General features: G+C 38.9%; 1 protein-coding gene across 3 annotated transcripts in view; it reads left to right on the plus strand.

Moving 5' to 3' along the window:
* Bruce (BIR repeat containing ubiquitin-conjugating enzyme) overlaps positions 1 to 12,443 on the plus strand; it is a 36,886-nt gene extending 24,443 nt beyond the window's left edge. For 2 of the 3 annotated variants that reach the window (XM_073961445.1, XM_073961447.1), the window contains 18 exons: positions 73 to 432; positions 507 to 771; positions 837 to 1,057; positions 1,120 to 1,240; positions 1,308 to 1,547; positions 2,949 to 3,130; positions 3,211 to 3,719; positions 3,778 to 4,202; positions 4,281 to 5,861; positions 5,931 to 6,206; positions 6,287 to 6,477; positions 6,693 to 7,146; positions 7,207 to 7,421; positions 7,480 to 7,683; positions 7,750 to 8,099; positions 8,165 to 8,654; positions 8,728 to 9,156; positions 10,753 to 12,443. In XM_073961445.1, coding sequence (XP_073817546.1) covers positions 73 to 432; positions 507 to 771; positions 837 to 1,057; positions 1,120 to 1,240; positions 1,308 to 1,547; positions 2,949 to 3,130; positions 3,211 to 3,719; positions 3,778 to 4,202; positions 4,281 to 5,861; positions 5,931 to 6,206; positions 6,287 to 6,477; positions 6,693 to 7,146; positions 7,207 to 7,421; positions 7,480 to 7,683; positions 7,750 to 8,099; positions 8,165 to 8,654; positions 8,728 to 9,156; positions 10,753 to 11,532 — 7,293 coding nt within the window. In that variant the 3' untranslated portion in view covers positions 11,533 to 12,443. The remainder of the gene's footprint in view (positions 1 to 72; positions 433 to 506; positions 772 to 836; positions 1,058 to 1,119; positions 1,241 to 1,307; positions 1,548 to 2,948; positions 3,131 to 3,210; positions 3,720 to 3,777; positions 4,203 to 4,280; positions 5,862 to 5,930; positions 6,207 to 6,286; positions 6,478 to 6,692; positions 7,147 to 7,206; positions 7,422 to 7,479; positions 7,684 to 7,749; positions 8,100 to 8,164; positions 8,655 to 8,727; positions 9,157 to 10,752) is intronic. The other variant, XM_073961446.1, reaches the window with a different exon arrangement.
* The last annotated feature ends 4,038 nt before the right edge of the window (positions 12,444 to 16,481 follow it).

Consider the following 16,481-nt stretch of genomic DNA (forward strand, 5'->3'; position numbering starts at 1 on the left):
AGTTATCGGCTGACTGATTCTGTTAACATTGCTTTTAATGATAATTTATTTTTAACCTTTTCTTATTTGCAGGAAACATGGGTTCATCTGGAACAAGTCTTGCAAATGTGGCTAACATTAAATGGAGAATTGGCCGATAAGCCCTACAGTGCTGGTATATCAAATGCCGACGTACCAAAAATTCCATTCGGAGCAAACGCAATACAGGGTCTACTCTTGGCATTGGCCTGGTATAATGATGTGAAACTTCGAACATGGTGTTTGGGTTTCCAATGCCTTCTATTGGCATGTAATTCACAAACATTTGGCCAGGAAGATGCCGATCGTACCAGAATCAATGAGGTCATTGTAAACGATGAGAATTTTGAGAAAATGCTACTGCGTTTCTTCTCTGGCTATGGCATGAGTTCGGTTATTATAACAAATCGTTGTGTAAGTTGAAAAACCAATGAAACCAATATAAAACATTCTTCTAATTTGAGCTATTGTATCTTTCGTTCCTTTAGGCTGGTCCCACCATATGCAAACATTTACACGAACTTTTACATTGGCTGCATCGCAAGGGCGAATCCACAGATGGTGTAATATCCTGCAAGCGTAAATTGAAAGATACCCTTTTGCATGTAATACTGCAACTTGTCCAACCAGGCGGTGCTATAAGCAATCAACAGGGTCCCATTGATGCCCAAAGTCAATTGGTGCGTGATCTATTGATAATGCCCAATGATAAGGCTGATTTAAATATCTCCTTGAACATAATCGAATGTGTTTGTAAGTAACGGTGATGGCACTCCTTTTTTTCTTCGGATTTATCTTAAATTTTAATATATTTTCAGCATTTTTGGTTTTCAATAACATTTCCAATGGTGATAAAATACAATGTCAACGAACATCGGACACAAATAATACCGGCAATTCGTTTAGTAGCTTGTTTGCCAATGTATTGGGTTCGGATCATTCAAAACAAAATTGTCCCATTTCGGATAGTTCATTGATTATAAGCCTGTTAAGGTTATGTTCATCGCTAATACAAACTGAACTGCCAAGACAATTGACTGTGAGTTGGGAAATGTTTTACACTATGTTTCAAATAACTAATTTGCTTTTCGATTTTTGCAGGATGTTACCATACCCGAAGAAGAAGAACTTACCACCAGCATATGCCAAACAGATGAAACTAAAGCTGAACAATTAAATATTGAGGGACATCGTGTTAAGACTCCCTGCATTGCAGATACAGGTAATAGAACAGTTAATATGGACATGTGTGAGGAGTTTTAATTACATTCTGTTTTATTTTTCTTTAGTTTTACGCCACTTCCCAACCATGAAACGTTTGTTGGGCTCTCTTTCCCATTGTTCCAGTTCGTCGTTTACCTTAATGTCTTCATCAGATCTGTATGGTACTCACCCAGCTATCTCAACATTCTTACTTGATGAACCACAAACTGCCGCTGATGCTGTCTTCAATATGTTGCTAACATTGTGCGAAAAGGCTTCAAGTTCTCGCCTAATTGTGGCACCCATATGCCAATATTTGGAAGCATGTAAGTATAGAATCGTAACGTTTAGTAGGGAACGGGTTGTGCGTAAACAGCTTGATCGGATCAGACAGGCTTAACAAGACAAATATTTTGAAATAGTCACTCAATACAATTTATCACTTTTTATATCTTCCTCCATTGTATGGAAGCTATATTAAGTTTGTTTTTCTGTTTGTAACAAATCGAACTAATCATTTTCGACCATATAGATTATATATATTTTTGGTCAGGATAAAATTCTAACACGGCCATATCCATCCGTCTGTTTTAATTACTCTAACGTCCGCAATAATTGAGATAGAACGCTAAAATTTTGTCTTTTTGTCGTGAGTATATTTTTTCCATAGACAGGTCACATGTCGAAGATGGGCTATATAGGTCCATTTTTTTGGTATAGCCCCCATATAACGGTAACGCCGGATTTAAGATATTTTGAGGATTTTAACTACAATTTTTGAAATTTGTCATTTGAGGTTCCCAATGACCACTAAGAATTGCTAAGATAGATTCAGGTTTGGGTATATACGGTATTTTGAGGCTTTTAACTGCATTTTCTGAAATCTGACATTTGAGGTTTCCAATGGCCAAGAAAATTCTTCACTAAAATAGTCCAGATAGGCCCACGTTTTGGTATATATAATTGTTCCACCCATCCCATAAGGGACAAGGAAGACTTCTCTCATATCAATGAGTGCACCTCGATTCATATTAGCTCAATGATATGGGACCTACAGTTTATCGCCGAGTCCGAACGGCGTGTCTAAGACACCACTTTTGTAGAGAAGTTTTTCACGGCTGAAATACTCAGGAAATGTCGCCAACATTACTGAGGGGTATCTTGTCACCGTTGAAAAGTGTTTGTGAGCAAACACCACGGTGGCACCCACGTTTTGATATAGCCCCCATATAACGGCACCTTCCGATTTAAGATATTATGAGGAGTTTAGCTACATTTTTCGCCCAAATTGGCTCCAATTTGGCACTTGGAGTTTTAAGAGGTTTTGGTTTTTTTTTGCACCAAAAATCGTAAACATAGATCCATGAATTGGTATAGCCCCCATATAACGGTACCACCCGATTTTCGATATTTTGGAGATTTTAGCTAAAATTTTTGACCGAAGTAGTTGAAATTTGACATGCTGTCCACATAGGTCCATGTTTTGTTTTGTCCCCATATAAAGCTACCAACAGATTGAAGAAATTTTTAGATACATTTTTTTACCTAATTTAGTCAATTGGTGTATCCGTGGTCGAACAATTTTTGCACCTAATAGGAAACTAATTATTCCATTTTTGTTCAGAATATTTTATCGTATAAAACGTTCGGCCCGGCCGAACTTAATGTGTTTTATTCTCATCCGCTTAAACTACATGAATTTTATAATGTATTTTGAATTTTTTTAGGTACTTCCCAACGCAGCACTCTGCCCCGACTCCATTTGTCAGAGCCTCTCTTATGGTACATATCCAAAGTTTTGTATCTCTCGTCATCGGTACATTTATTTACACAATTGGGTGGTATTGAAATCATTTGTAAAAATTTAGTTAAACTAAATAAAATTCTGATAAATGTACAGCCAGGATTGGTGAGTAACATATCCATCCACTCACTTTTTGTAGTCCTCCATAATTCTTAAGAAACAAATTCACATCTCTTTTTTCTCAGATATCCATGATTATGCAACACATGACCAGAAATGCAAAACTTAAGTTGGTATCACATGCCTGTTCGAATGGCAATAGTAAAAAATCTAGCTCCAGTAGCAGTCAAAATCATCGCTACCTGCAGGATGGTCTGATAAATTTTGCGCCCTTCTGTACAATTTCGGCTGAAAATGATACGGCGCAATCGGCAGATATTCTCATCATGAATCCAGTTGCCTCACATCGACGCCCTAGGACGCCAGCATGGAGCTATATGTTCTATCCAAATGAATCACATGCTGATCTAACAATTACCTTACCCACCGCCATTTTACTGCGAGAGGTACAATTGCAACCACATGCCCCCACATTGGCATCATGTCCATCTGCTGTGGCATTAGAAATATCGAGAGATTTTGGTTTGGGTCCCGTGCCAGTTGGTCCACCCTTAACGACAACGGGCATGACATGTATACGCTTAAAACTTGCCAAACCGGAAATAGCCACAAGTATTGTTTTGAGATTGTACAGGTATGAAATTCATACAAATATCCTTTGCAATAGATTTACGAATTTTGTTCTCTTTCAGACCTAAAGACAGTCCCAGCATTGGTCTCACCCAAATAGCCGTCTTGGGCAACACCATTTTTAGCAATAACAGTGGTGGACTGGTCTCCAGTTCAAATTGCAGCACATCGGCGCATTCATTTGACCAGGCCATGGATGATGACTCTTTTGCCAAGACAAGTGTTGGTTGGGTACGTATTTTGTCTCGCTGCTATAGTGTGGCATCGAAAGTATCGTCGGCTTCAAAATTGGCTGCTGATGTTATTGGTGCCTCAGCGGCTTATCCAGGATTTTTGGATGCCTGTTGCTCCCTAATGAATATAATGCCCATGATACCAAATGCGGCGGTCCAAAATCTCAGTTCAATTTTACTCACATTGGGAGCCTATAGCAAAGATTTGTGTTTGCAACTGATACGAACATTGTTGTGGAATACCAGTCCACAAAGTAAGTCCTCTCTCTGCATTATATAATACTCTTCCCATTGAAATATTAACATTGTGCATTTGGATTTTTTTTTTGTAGTTTACAAACTTTCCAATGAAAGTATATGCGATCTATTGTACGATTTGTGTACCACCAAAGATACCTATGTTATGGACAAGGTTAAGGTCCTCCTGGAATGGATAGATAATTTGCGTCAAAACTTTAGCAGCAATGCTACGGCCCGTTGCAATAATCCTCAAAGTGGTTTTGTCAAGTGTATTGCCTCCATATTGTGGCACATTTTTGAAGATAACAGTGTAACAAATTTGGCGGAGCTTATAACGGAAAATGTGTTTGAAGCTTGTATGCATTGGATAGATCGTTTGGAGAATGAAGAACCCCTGAAAGTGGCATTTGATTCATTGCTTTGTTCATTGTGCTACATACAACCAAAGTTCTTTAATCACATGTTGATGAGATTGAATGTAAAGATTGCCCATACTGCCACAGGGACTGGGGCAGATGGTGGTGGTGATGGTAGTGGCACAACAGATTCCGGCGCCAATGTCGCCGATTCCAGTAAATGTGGTCTAACCGATGATAATAAAGAAATGAGTGGTAAGGTATGGTATGCCAATGTGGCCAGCGACAATTTATCCACATTATTCCAACATCCATCGTACTTGGCCACAATTGCATTGGCCTGTCAATCATCCAATGCTGTTTTCCAACTTGTGGATTCTGGTTTGCCAAAACTGTTGGCCTATGCCTTATATGAATATTGCAACACTCTATTGTATCAAGATGTGGAGATGCACCAAGTGGAGGACACTCGCAGATCTAGTTCGCCACCGCCTCCTTTAGATGAATCTGGCCAAAACGAAGTTGCTGGTCCAGCTTCTTCTGTTGCCACTTCTCTATCCACCGGCTGTATGACTGATGCTGACAAGGTTGCAGGCGACCATCAACTGGATGAAATGCAAACCGATCAAAATGAAAATCGCTCTTCACAACCTCAATTGATGTCCTTTGAATTAGTGCCTAAAATTTTGGACTTTTTCTCTGATTGTTGTAGTGAGGGTCACATGCGTGACTGGTTGGGCACCCAACAGGGTTCAATATTTTGGAAACCATTGCTGAAATTGCTATGCAATCATCGACCCATTGATTTCATTTCACCAGAGCATTGTGGTTTCAAGGAACCTACACAACAGGCCTTTATACGCATTGAGAGGGCCACTATTAACTTCTTTTCACATGTAACGGCTTGCCATCCGAACAATCAGAATATTTTAACAATGCTCCTCATCGAGGTTATACGAGAGCCTTCATCTTCATTGGCCGCCAAGAGTGGCAACAATGCTGATGGTAGTAATAAACAGACCATATCTGGTTTTACACGGCAACTTGTACTGCAATTGTTATTGGAGAATGAACGCATATTGGTATCGGTGCGTAGTAAACAAGCACTGCAGAAAAAGGATCCTCATGCCACGTTTATGGCAATGGCATCGAATTTACAAAGTTCAACATCCACCAACAACTACACCACACCGAGTAGTAGTGTAAACATTTCCTTGGTCAATCATCATCCGGCGAAACGTATTAACACTCATCATTTGCTGTTTTCGGTTAGTGCGAATACCAAGTGTCAGGAAATTATACAGAATTGCCTCTCTGGTAAGTTGCTACCCCTCCCTCTCTCTCTCAGGAAAGAGGTCCCCTTTTAATGTTATTTTTCTACTTTAGAAAATCGCCGATCGGACAGTGGAGTTGTAACAACATCAATGGTCTCTGGATCTAATCTACCCAACAGCACCAGCTGTGATATACTTAAAGAAGATAGTGACAAGAATCAAAATGATCCCTATAAGGATATATCAATAAATTTCAATGGACTAGAGAATGGCATGGAATTTTTAAGTGTTGCTGCCGGTGTCACGGCTAAAGATAAACGTATCAAAGATGCTAAAAATCAAGTAGCTGCCAATAAGGAAAACAAGGAAATGGTAGCAAACTTTTCAAGTAAGTTGTTCGTTCATCCCCTTTCCATCCCAAGCAGAACAAAATTGAGTTAAGATTTTCTTGTTTTTCGTTTCTTTTAGAACTTGTCAATTTGGAGGACATTTTAACACCCACCAATACCGCCGCCACAACATCCAGCAACTATGTTCAGCTTATACAACGTGATTTCCCGGATATACAAATTGGCAGTGATACCACAATATCCCAGTTATTATCTGCTTTGCAAAGCAAAGGCTATTCATTGGCTAAGCCATGTTTAAGTTTGGAATTGGTAAGTTGTGTTTCCTTATACATTTCCTTATAGTTTGCATATGAGGGGTTGTGTTCTAGACTCATCCATGTGAGAGACTACCTTAGGGACTATGTTTCTTCATGCTGCGTGAACAAGGTCCCCAATGCTTGAACTCAACATTTCTATTTCAAACATTACATTTAAGAGGTGGAATAAACACAAACTTAAACATTTTATCATATTTTATTTTACAGATCTCTGGAAAAGGTGGCTCCCACAACGAAGGTGGTGGCGGTGGTGAAGAAAGTTGCACGATTAAAGCTTCCTCTGTGGAACCATTACCCTCACCATTACAACGTTTCTCCAGTCGTGGTGGTCTGTCGTTGTTGGCGCAATATTTACCCACAGTTTATCCAGAGATCACATCACGTAAACATCAAAATAATGCACCCGAAAAAGAGAAAAGTCCACCCATGAATGATTGGGTTAAGCTGGAACCAAATGATGATATCTATGAAGATTTGGAGGATCCATTGTCAGAACCAACAACCAAACAGGCCACTATTACGGCTGTGCCACAACATTCGTTGGCAGCATTTGGTCTATTTTTGCGTCTTCCTGCCTATTCAGATGTTTTGCTTCGTGATAAATTGCGGGCTCAGTGTCTGTTGCGTTTGGTTTTGGGTGTTACCGGAGATGGTGAAGGAAGTGAGTAGTAAAATGTTACAATATTTAAGGGAATGGTAAATGAATATTTTCTTTGTCCAGATGATATTTACAGTCTTTCCTTAGCTCCCACATTGCCAACATTGCCTTTTGAAGTTTTCCGCCAGCTTTTGGATAGTTCCCCACTGACAACCGATGATGGTATGTTGCTGAGGCGCATGGTTATTGAAGTTGGGGCCATGCATTTGATTTTGAATTGTTTGAGTATTTTTACTCATCATTCGCCGGTTTATCCATTGGGAAGTTGCCAGAATGAGGTATGGTTAATTGCAATGACTTCCAAGAAAAAAAACTAGTTTTGTTTTTACATTTTAGACCACAAATGGCAATGGCAACAGTATCAAACCAGCCATGAATTTAGGTGAAGATGCCTCAATGGCCACGTCAGATGATAAGGGCCACATGTATTGGGCCAAAGGCACAGGATTTGGTACTGGCTCCACCACCCAGTCTTGGAATGTTGAACAAGCTTTATTGCGTCAGAAAAGTGAGGAGGAACATGTCACAGTTTTGTTACAGGTAACGTTAAGCAAAGAAACACAACAATTAACTATTGCTTACCCCATGTGGAACTCTAATTTGCAGGTCCTTGCCAGTTATATAAATCCCGGTGATCGCATTCCAACACCCGAAGAAATGCCCTATCACGAAATGATGAAGGCCTCAAATGAACTTCCAAATGAATTTCTAACTCTACTCAAGCAGTCGTGTCTCATTCCAGCGCTTAGTTCCTATTTACGCAATGATTCCGTACTTGATATAACCCGACACATTCCATTATATCGAGCCATATTGCAGTTATTAAGATCCATATCGTTGTCACAGGAATTGGTAACATTGTTACAACCACAAAATATGGGCGAAAGTTCACCCTCAATATCGGAACTTTTAAGCAATATGAAAACCTGTGTGGATACCTATGCCAAACGCTTGAAGTGAGTAATAATCTTTAAACATTTAAAACTTCATTTCCCAACAATTTGTTACTCTTCCCCTTCAGATTAAATAAAAAATCCAACATTAAGGGTCAAACCCAACAGGTCACCGTGAATATTGATGATGGCGATGACGAAGGCTTAGCCTTGTTAATACCCGATATTCAAGAGACCACAGTGCTGGTACAAAAAACAACCCAAAGATCAGGACAACAACAACAAAATCAAGGTGGCAGCGTCACAAATGAATTAGGCCAAGTAATGGATTTTGAGCGGCCACTGCAAAGTAAATCGGTGGAGGAACGTTATTTGGAGGTTATGAAAAAGTTACAATTCGATACCTATGACATGATTGTTGAGGCCGAAAGTAATGGTTATCGTTTTGTGGTCTCACATCATTTTGAGAAAATGGTGCGCATGGCTGGCGATCGTTATCATCCATCGCGGGTAAAACGTTTGGCCCAGGAAGCTGTCACCCTATCCACCAGTCTGCCGTTGTCGTTTAGTAGTTCGGTATTTGTACGCTGTGACACAGATCGTCTTGATGTTATGAAGGTATGCTGGATGGAGAAAAGAGAGATTTATTTCCATAAATTTGATTTTGACCAATTTTTCTTATTTCTTAAAGGTCCTTATAACAGGCCCTGCCGACACTCCATATGCCAATGGTTGCTTTGAATTTGATGTGTTCTTCCCACCCGACTATCCAAATTTACCAATGCTGATTAATTTGGAAACAACCGGTCGTCATTCGGTTCGCTTCAATCCGAATTTGTACAATGATGGTAAAGTGTGCTTATCCGTATTGAATACATGGCATGGTCGTCCCGAAGAGAAATGGAATGCTCAAACATCTAGTTTTCTACAAGTTTTGGTATCCATACAATCATTGATACTGGTGCCGGAACCCTACTTCAATGAACCCGGGTTTGAGCGTAGTCGTGGTACACCAAGTGGCACCCATTCATCGCGTGAATATAATAGCAATATTTATCAGGCTTGTGTTCGTTGGGCAATGTTGGAGCAAATACGAAATCCTAGTCCATGTTTTAAAGATGTAAGTACAAGCATTTTTTTAATATTTATTTGTTGTATTTCCTCCAGCAGTTGAAGGAAGATTTCGTGTGATACCGCCCGGAAACTTGATCGATGTTCGATTGAAAAGAATTTGAAGCACAGCTTCATGTTGTCAGCTTGGACGTTTTAACACCGACCACCGCCCACAAATTTGATTTTATTGTTAGGGGTCGAATCTCTAATTTTCTGTGCACTTTTTATCTAATCTCGGGGTCATCTTAATTAGAAGGTCGACATTTACATAGAGGGGTGATTTTTTGTTGTAATAGCATATGTTTGCGGGTCTGCTGGGCTTGTTTTTGTGACAGTATTTGATATGTTTGCATGTACGCTTTTCTGCTTATTCTGGTTCTGGGTCTATCTCCTGTATTCTGGGAGATGTTTTGCACGGTGTCATCAATCCTTGCCTATAGGAACTTTGGACTCCTCTTTCTAGATAATGAGGATAGCTCCTGACATGACTGGATGGGGGTTCTATCCATTATATTGTTATTGGGACAGCTCTCGCGGTGACACCCTAGTAAATACTGCAAAGAAAGCATGCCATTATGTTGCTGTACTGGAAGAATCTTTATCTCGTCATGTAGATGACTCACTGAATACATAAGGAGACGCCCTGTTTCAGTTCTCAGGTTGGCTTTCTGGCAGGTTTGAATACTTTTCCATACCAACCTATTGTGTTATACATATGCGGTCAGCAGTTTTCTTTATCTGAACCCCAAGCGCTACCGGCTAGTAACTTGAGGGCCAGGTTTCTACATCTTAGCGTGTCGCAGATAGCTGTCGAATGTGATCCCTAGAATCTTGGGGTAGAATCTGCTATTCTGCCAGCAGATATATAGCGAGCGACTGCAGCAGTGATGATGTCCTGGAACGTCCTTTTTCTACGCAAGAAGGGTTGGCCAATTCACCGAAGTGGTGATTGGCGAAGTCTCGAAACACTAGTGATGTCACTCCAAGATAGTGACAGGGCTTGATAGAGTTGGTACTCAACAGTGGCGTGTACACTCCAAGGCAACTCAAATTGGATGTTGTTGTTGTAGCAGCATAGAAACCTACGTGAAGCAAAGGTTTGATGCTGGGTTGGCAGCCACTGGCCGAAGCACTATGGTCTCGGGTTAATCAGGTACGAAAGAACCCGCTGCCGTGGGATTGAATTGGATATTGTAGGATTTGATGGCGTAAAGAGCCGGGGACTAACGATTACCTTCAGGTCGTCTATGAAGTCTCCCTTCAGTTCGTCTATAAATACGCTCTTTAGGTTGTTTATCAAGACTCCATTGAGGTCGTCTATAAAGAATCCCTTCAAGTCGTCTATGAAGACTCGCTTCGGGACGTCTATAAAGACCCCTTTTTGGTCGTCTTATAAAGACTCCATTTTGGTCTATAAAACTCCAAGTCTTCTATAAAGACTCCCTTCAAGTCGTCTATAAAGACTCCCTCAAGTCGTCTATAAAGACTCCCTTCAAGTCGTCTATAAAGACTCGCTTATAATCGATCGACCCTTCAGGTCGTCTTCAAAGATTTACTTCATGTTTCCCGCATTTATAAATTTGTACTTCTCTTCTGCCTCCAGGTCATCCACACACACTTCTGGTTGAAACGCAATGAAATTTGTGCCCAAATCGAAAACTGGATTGAGGAACTGTGTAAACCTCAGTATAATGAACGCAGTAGCCGTACGATTTCCTTCAATTCCATGGTATTGCGTCGACAATATCGTCATTTGCGCGAAGAATTGGCAAAACTCAAGGTGCCCGAAGGCCTGGAGGACTTGGATGAACCCTTTAATCCAAATGTAACGCTGCCTGCAATGACTGAAAGTGCCAACACCAACACCAGCAGCATTAATAGCAGTAGTGGCGCTGCAGGCAAGCCACAAACCGATAGTTCCGCTATATCCACAACCAGCACTAATGCCAGCAGTTCAAGTGCCAGTGCCATTGCGGAAACGAAGTCTAATGAAGGCTCTGAAGAGACCACCGTTGAATCGTTAAGTTCCCAGCTGTGTAGTGGTAGTGCACCGTTAGCACCGCTTGAAATCAATACCAGTCAACCGTACATTAGCTGTGCCATGGATGAGGATAGTGATTCGCCAGCTGTTCTACCACAATCTACTCTGCCGGCGGCGGCCACAGCTAAAGTGGTGACCGTAGATGAACAAACCAATGAACCAGATGGCGGGGATGTTGATGATGATGAAGAGGAGGAGGTAGAAGGTGATCAAGATGGAGATGATATCAATGTGCCTGAAGATGGCGATGGTATGGATGCCAATGATTATAAATGTGTTGGTGAACTAATGGAACAGTTATTCTTTGCTGGATCCGATAACACAATGCACTATGATGATTGAAGAGCTGGAATGAACGATCAACACAGTACCACTTCCAAACGACACACACACACACACGTAACATAATTGATGAGAAGCATCCTCACGACACATTACTATTGTGCATTATTGCTCTGCCTTCTGTTTTATTGTGAATACTATGCAAACACAAACATACATTATTCTATTTTCTAAAGGATTCGTCGACTAGTAGCGCATACAAACAAACACACCCACGTACATTACATACGTAAAATCAGCAACAGCAAATAAATATATACGAGTATAACATGCTTAGAAATTATTTTGTATTTGTAGTACTTTTGTAGTACTCTCCATACTCTCAGCATGTTTTGTTCTTCTTTTCTTTTTATAACTTAATTACTATTACATATTATTATTATTATTACTATTTTTATTTCATTTATAATTTTTAAATAGTGTTTTTTACATCCCCCTACAAAAACAAAAAACAAATATTAAAAACAAAAGGAAATATATATAAATATTTAATAAAAATCCAATTGGAACTCTATGGCGATCGGTGATCGTGTTGAAGAGAACACTTGCTAAAGAACAATTAATGGCTGCATATTTATTATTATACAAACATACATGCATACATGGTATATACAACATGAACAAGAACTTCTATACTTCACCACCACCACCACCCCCTACTTACTACTCCTCCCACATAATTATCTCCTCCTCTATCACGCAATATAATCTGCATAATTGTTTTCTTAGCCACAAAAACAACAACCATACATATATACAAACACATACATATATCGACAACCTCTTTCTCATTGCATAATTTATGCCAAGACTTAAAAAAATCAGTGCCCTGACACTGTTTATAATAAAATTAATAACTCTATACAAATAATAATGAAAAGAAATAAAATGGCTAATTATTATTAACAAAATATTATACAACAATTTCAATTCTTTTGATAAAAAATAGTTTTAAGGTGGTATATTCATTCATAAGAGATAAGAAGGTATTTTATGTTATATCATTCTTTACTTGGGGTGGTCGTATATGTTGGAAAGAATACGGTAAGTTCCAGCTGGCAGCTTTATTTGAAAGCTAGAATTGATTCAGCAGTTTATATCTCTTTTGTCTTCGCTTTGAGTTATCGGATGTTTTGAGAAGAGAAGGAGGTTGTCACAAGTGACACATGCAATCTTCTGATTCTGGACGGTTGAAATGTTCTACGAACTCTATGCCAGATCGTCAATAAATGGTAATCCTATTACAACGGTATAATGTTATTTTCGCAGAAGTCCTTCCATGTAATGGTAACGTTAATGTAAATATTGAAGCATTGGAGGTTTGGATATGTCAGTGGGGGTATTATGTCTATAAAAACTCCTTTTGAGGTCGTCCATGAAGACTACATTCAGATAATCTCATAATCAGGTCGTCCATAAATACTGGTCTGGGGGGTTACTCTGTATTGCGATGCGTTTGGTATTTTGTCAACGCAAGATATTTGCGATTTTGGCATATGTTTTTGTATTACAGATTGCGGCGGTGCCAGAAAGGAAAAAAGGAACAAAAATAATGGCGAAAGGAGATACTAAAACGTATTAGAGACGCCTTTAATTTCCTTACGCATCGCATTTTTCTAACGCATCGCAATAGAGAGTAACCCCCCTGTAGTCGGAAGTCGAGCCAAAAATACCTCGACTCGGATCAATACAAATCATAAGGACTTCACGCGGTAAAAATTATAAGCAATTTATGACTTGATTTTAAAATGGATGTAAGGATAAAAGATCTGTGTTCTGAATTTTTATTTGAAAAATATTACGAAGTTTTCTGGCAAAGAAAGGGTGGTTCTATAAAAGCGTTTAGCTCGAAAACTAATAAACAGATTTTCATATATTTTTATGGGCTTAACAAAATAAGTCCTTCATCGATCGATTTTGTAAAAATTATAGATTGTACGGACAGAAAATTTAAAATTTCAATTTCGATAAAATTGATCGATGTATCTCTAGATTCTGATGTCCTTACTAGATTTTTATCGAATCATCTAGTAACTAAGATTTTATCTAATGTTTGTTTTGTTTTGGTTGAAGTTTCAATCTCATTTTATAGTTTTTAAGTGTGGAGTATTACCTCAATGCCTTAAACTTCATCATTACTTTCTGTTACAGAGAAACGAAACGACAGTGTTGCACAATTTTACTGATCGCTACCAATATTATGATTTTATCCCGGCGAAGGGAACTATTAATTGGCATTTCAGCTTTTGGAAATTATGCCTTTTTTTTATCGAAAAACCCAACTCTTTAAGTGTCTAGTATTCTCAAATTAATGAGAATCATACTCACTTTTCGGCTTTCCCAAAAAACATCAGAACAAAAATATTTGCAAACAACTATCAGCACGTATCAACTAAGAACTCATCGAGTTCTGTAAGTTGACGATAACATCACCTGTGAGTAATTTTTGTTGGAATTTATTTAAAATTCCCCTGCGCATACCATCCGCTGTTTTTTGTTTTTTTAGTTTTGGTTGAAGTTTCAATCTTATTTGATTGTTTTTAAGTCTGGAGCATTCATCATTAATTTCTGTTACACTACGTTTACATTTACGAAATCCACTCGATTTCAACTGTCAAATCCATAGGTTAAACGTCAAATGAAATCCAATGGATTTCAGATGAGATTTCATTTGACGTTTGAGATACGGAATTGACAGTTGAAATCGAGTGGATTTCGTAAATGTAAACTTAGCATTACATAGAGTAATGTTTTTCAAAATTATATCTGGACAGTTGGTGTTTATATCAAGAGGTGGTGGCACTATCATTTCTGTTGAGCCAAGGCTAAGAAGAGGCATCGGGATAGTTATTCAGAGTTTCCATGAAGTTGTCTCGTCATCTTACTATTATTTCGTCAGTATTCGAAAGGATAGTTCCATCTTTAGATTTTATTGGCCGGTCTGATGAAATATTCTTTCCAATAAGTTTCTTTGCAAGTTTGGTATCATTTTTATTCGCTGCGTCGTACGCTAAAACTGCAAGTTTGTCTATGATTATTCGTATGTTCTTTCTACAACTATTCCGCACTTCTTTGTTGTTCAGTTGTTATTGTTTCTCCAATTTTACACGCCGATCAGGGTATTGATCATAATTGTTTTTAATTTTTTTAGATTGCTCCTTTCAATTAGGGTCTACGTAGAGGTAGTTATTCATTTTCGTTTTTATACACTCAGCCTCATCGAAATAATGGTTTTAGACCCCAAGTATGTTTGTACGATATCCGTTTCAAACAATTTTGAGTCGATCTAGCAATGTCCGTCCATCTGTCTGTCTGCCTGGTGCGCACGATAACTCTCGAACGGATCAATCGATTCAAATTTTGGGTATCGAAATATTTTGCCCAGATTTGATTTAAGTTCGATGCTGGGCCATATCGGTCCACTCCTTCAGGTACCTCCCCCACAAAAGTTAAAAAATGTTCGGAAAAATTGTCCGCACGATAACTCTTTAAGGGAGTAACCGAATTAGTCCATACTTTGCACATCGTGACATTTCTACCAGACATAGATGAGGTTCCTATTGGTCCCCTCTTAAGGGTACCTCCCACACAAAATTTTGCTTAAGTGCAGTTTAAGGCCTGCTCTCGAATCGCTTTGATTATTGTTGCAGCCACTTGTATTCACTACCCCCATTACGACGATATAATTTTTTTCAGGAGCAAGTCCATACTTTCTCAGAAATCAACACGAAAACTGCAAAACCCATATAATACCATGTGTCGTAGTTGGAGCGCACGATAACTCTCGAACGGATCAACATATTTGGTTCAAATTTTGGTTCTTTCAATATTTTGTCCAAACTTAGTTTAAGTTCGAATATAGATCATATCAGTCCACTCCTTCCGGTACCTCCCCCACAAAGGTTCAGCGTTTTTCGCCAAGATTGTGGCCATGATAACTCTAGGAGGGAGTAACCGAATTGAGCCAAACTTTGCTATTGGTAATATTACTTTCAGGCATAGATCGGGTTCTAATATGGACTATATCGGTCCACTCATTTGGGTACCTCCCACACAAAATTGGGAAAAAGTATAGTTTAACAACTCCTCTCTGATCTTATTAATTTGTGATGCAGCAGGTTGCACTTGCGGCCCCTTTTACGACGTTGTAATTTTTTTTTTCGTAGGGCAAGTCCATACTTCCTAAGATTATGACCCAAAAAGGTCCAGCAAATCCTACCGTTACCACCTAAACTGGCTAATGTGTAAAATAACCCTTTAAGAGAGAAATCGATTTAGCTCAAACTTAAATTGTAATATATTTAAATTCAGAAAATTAAGTACAAGATTTTTATTTATATAGTGTGTAAGGAAAATATCCATAGACTAATAAAGAAAAAAAAATTATTTCCTACAGATCGGATCACTCCTACGGGTACACCCTACCCAAAGTTTGGAAAAAATGCACTCGACTTGGATCATTCTGAATTTTGTTACAACATGTAGCTTTTTGCGGCCCCTTCCATCCTGGAAAATTTTCCCAGCAGCTAAAAAACCTACAGAAGTATTGTGTTAACTTTTTTTCTTCGGGTACGTGGCTGAGGGTATATCTCTGTCGGCTCAGCTGACTGATACTTTCTTACTTGTTCTTTTCGGTATTGGCCTATATACATACATATGCATATATATAGATTGTTCTCGTTTATCTGTATCCAGATCTCTTCGATTCTCTATCGGTTTCAGGATATTGATCCGCAAATTTATTTATTTAATTCGTTACAGCTTGTTGATAATGAGACTCAGAGAGTTTAGCAACGTTGAATTTTTCAGATGGACATGTTTGGTGGATTTTTTTGTAGTACCACTAGTATGAGTTGATGATCGGATCAAATATCTGCACTTCGTTTAACTCGAACATCACACTGATTGTGTTTCCATTTGCGACTCATACAGAAATGGTTTTCTGTTTT

The sequence above is a fragment of the Musca autumnalis genome, unplaced genomic scaffold (genome assembly GCF_047663935.1).
Source record: "Musca autumnalis isolate F117 unplaced genomic scaffold, ASM4766393v1 scaffold_1, whole genome shotgun sequence".
NCBI lineage: Eukaryota > Metazoa > Arthropoda > Insecta > Diptera > Muscidae > Musca > Musca autumnalis.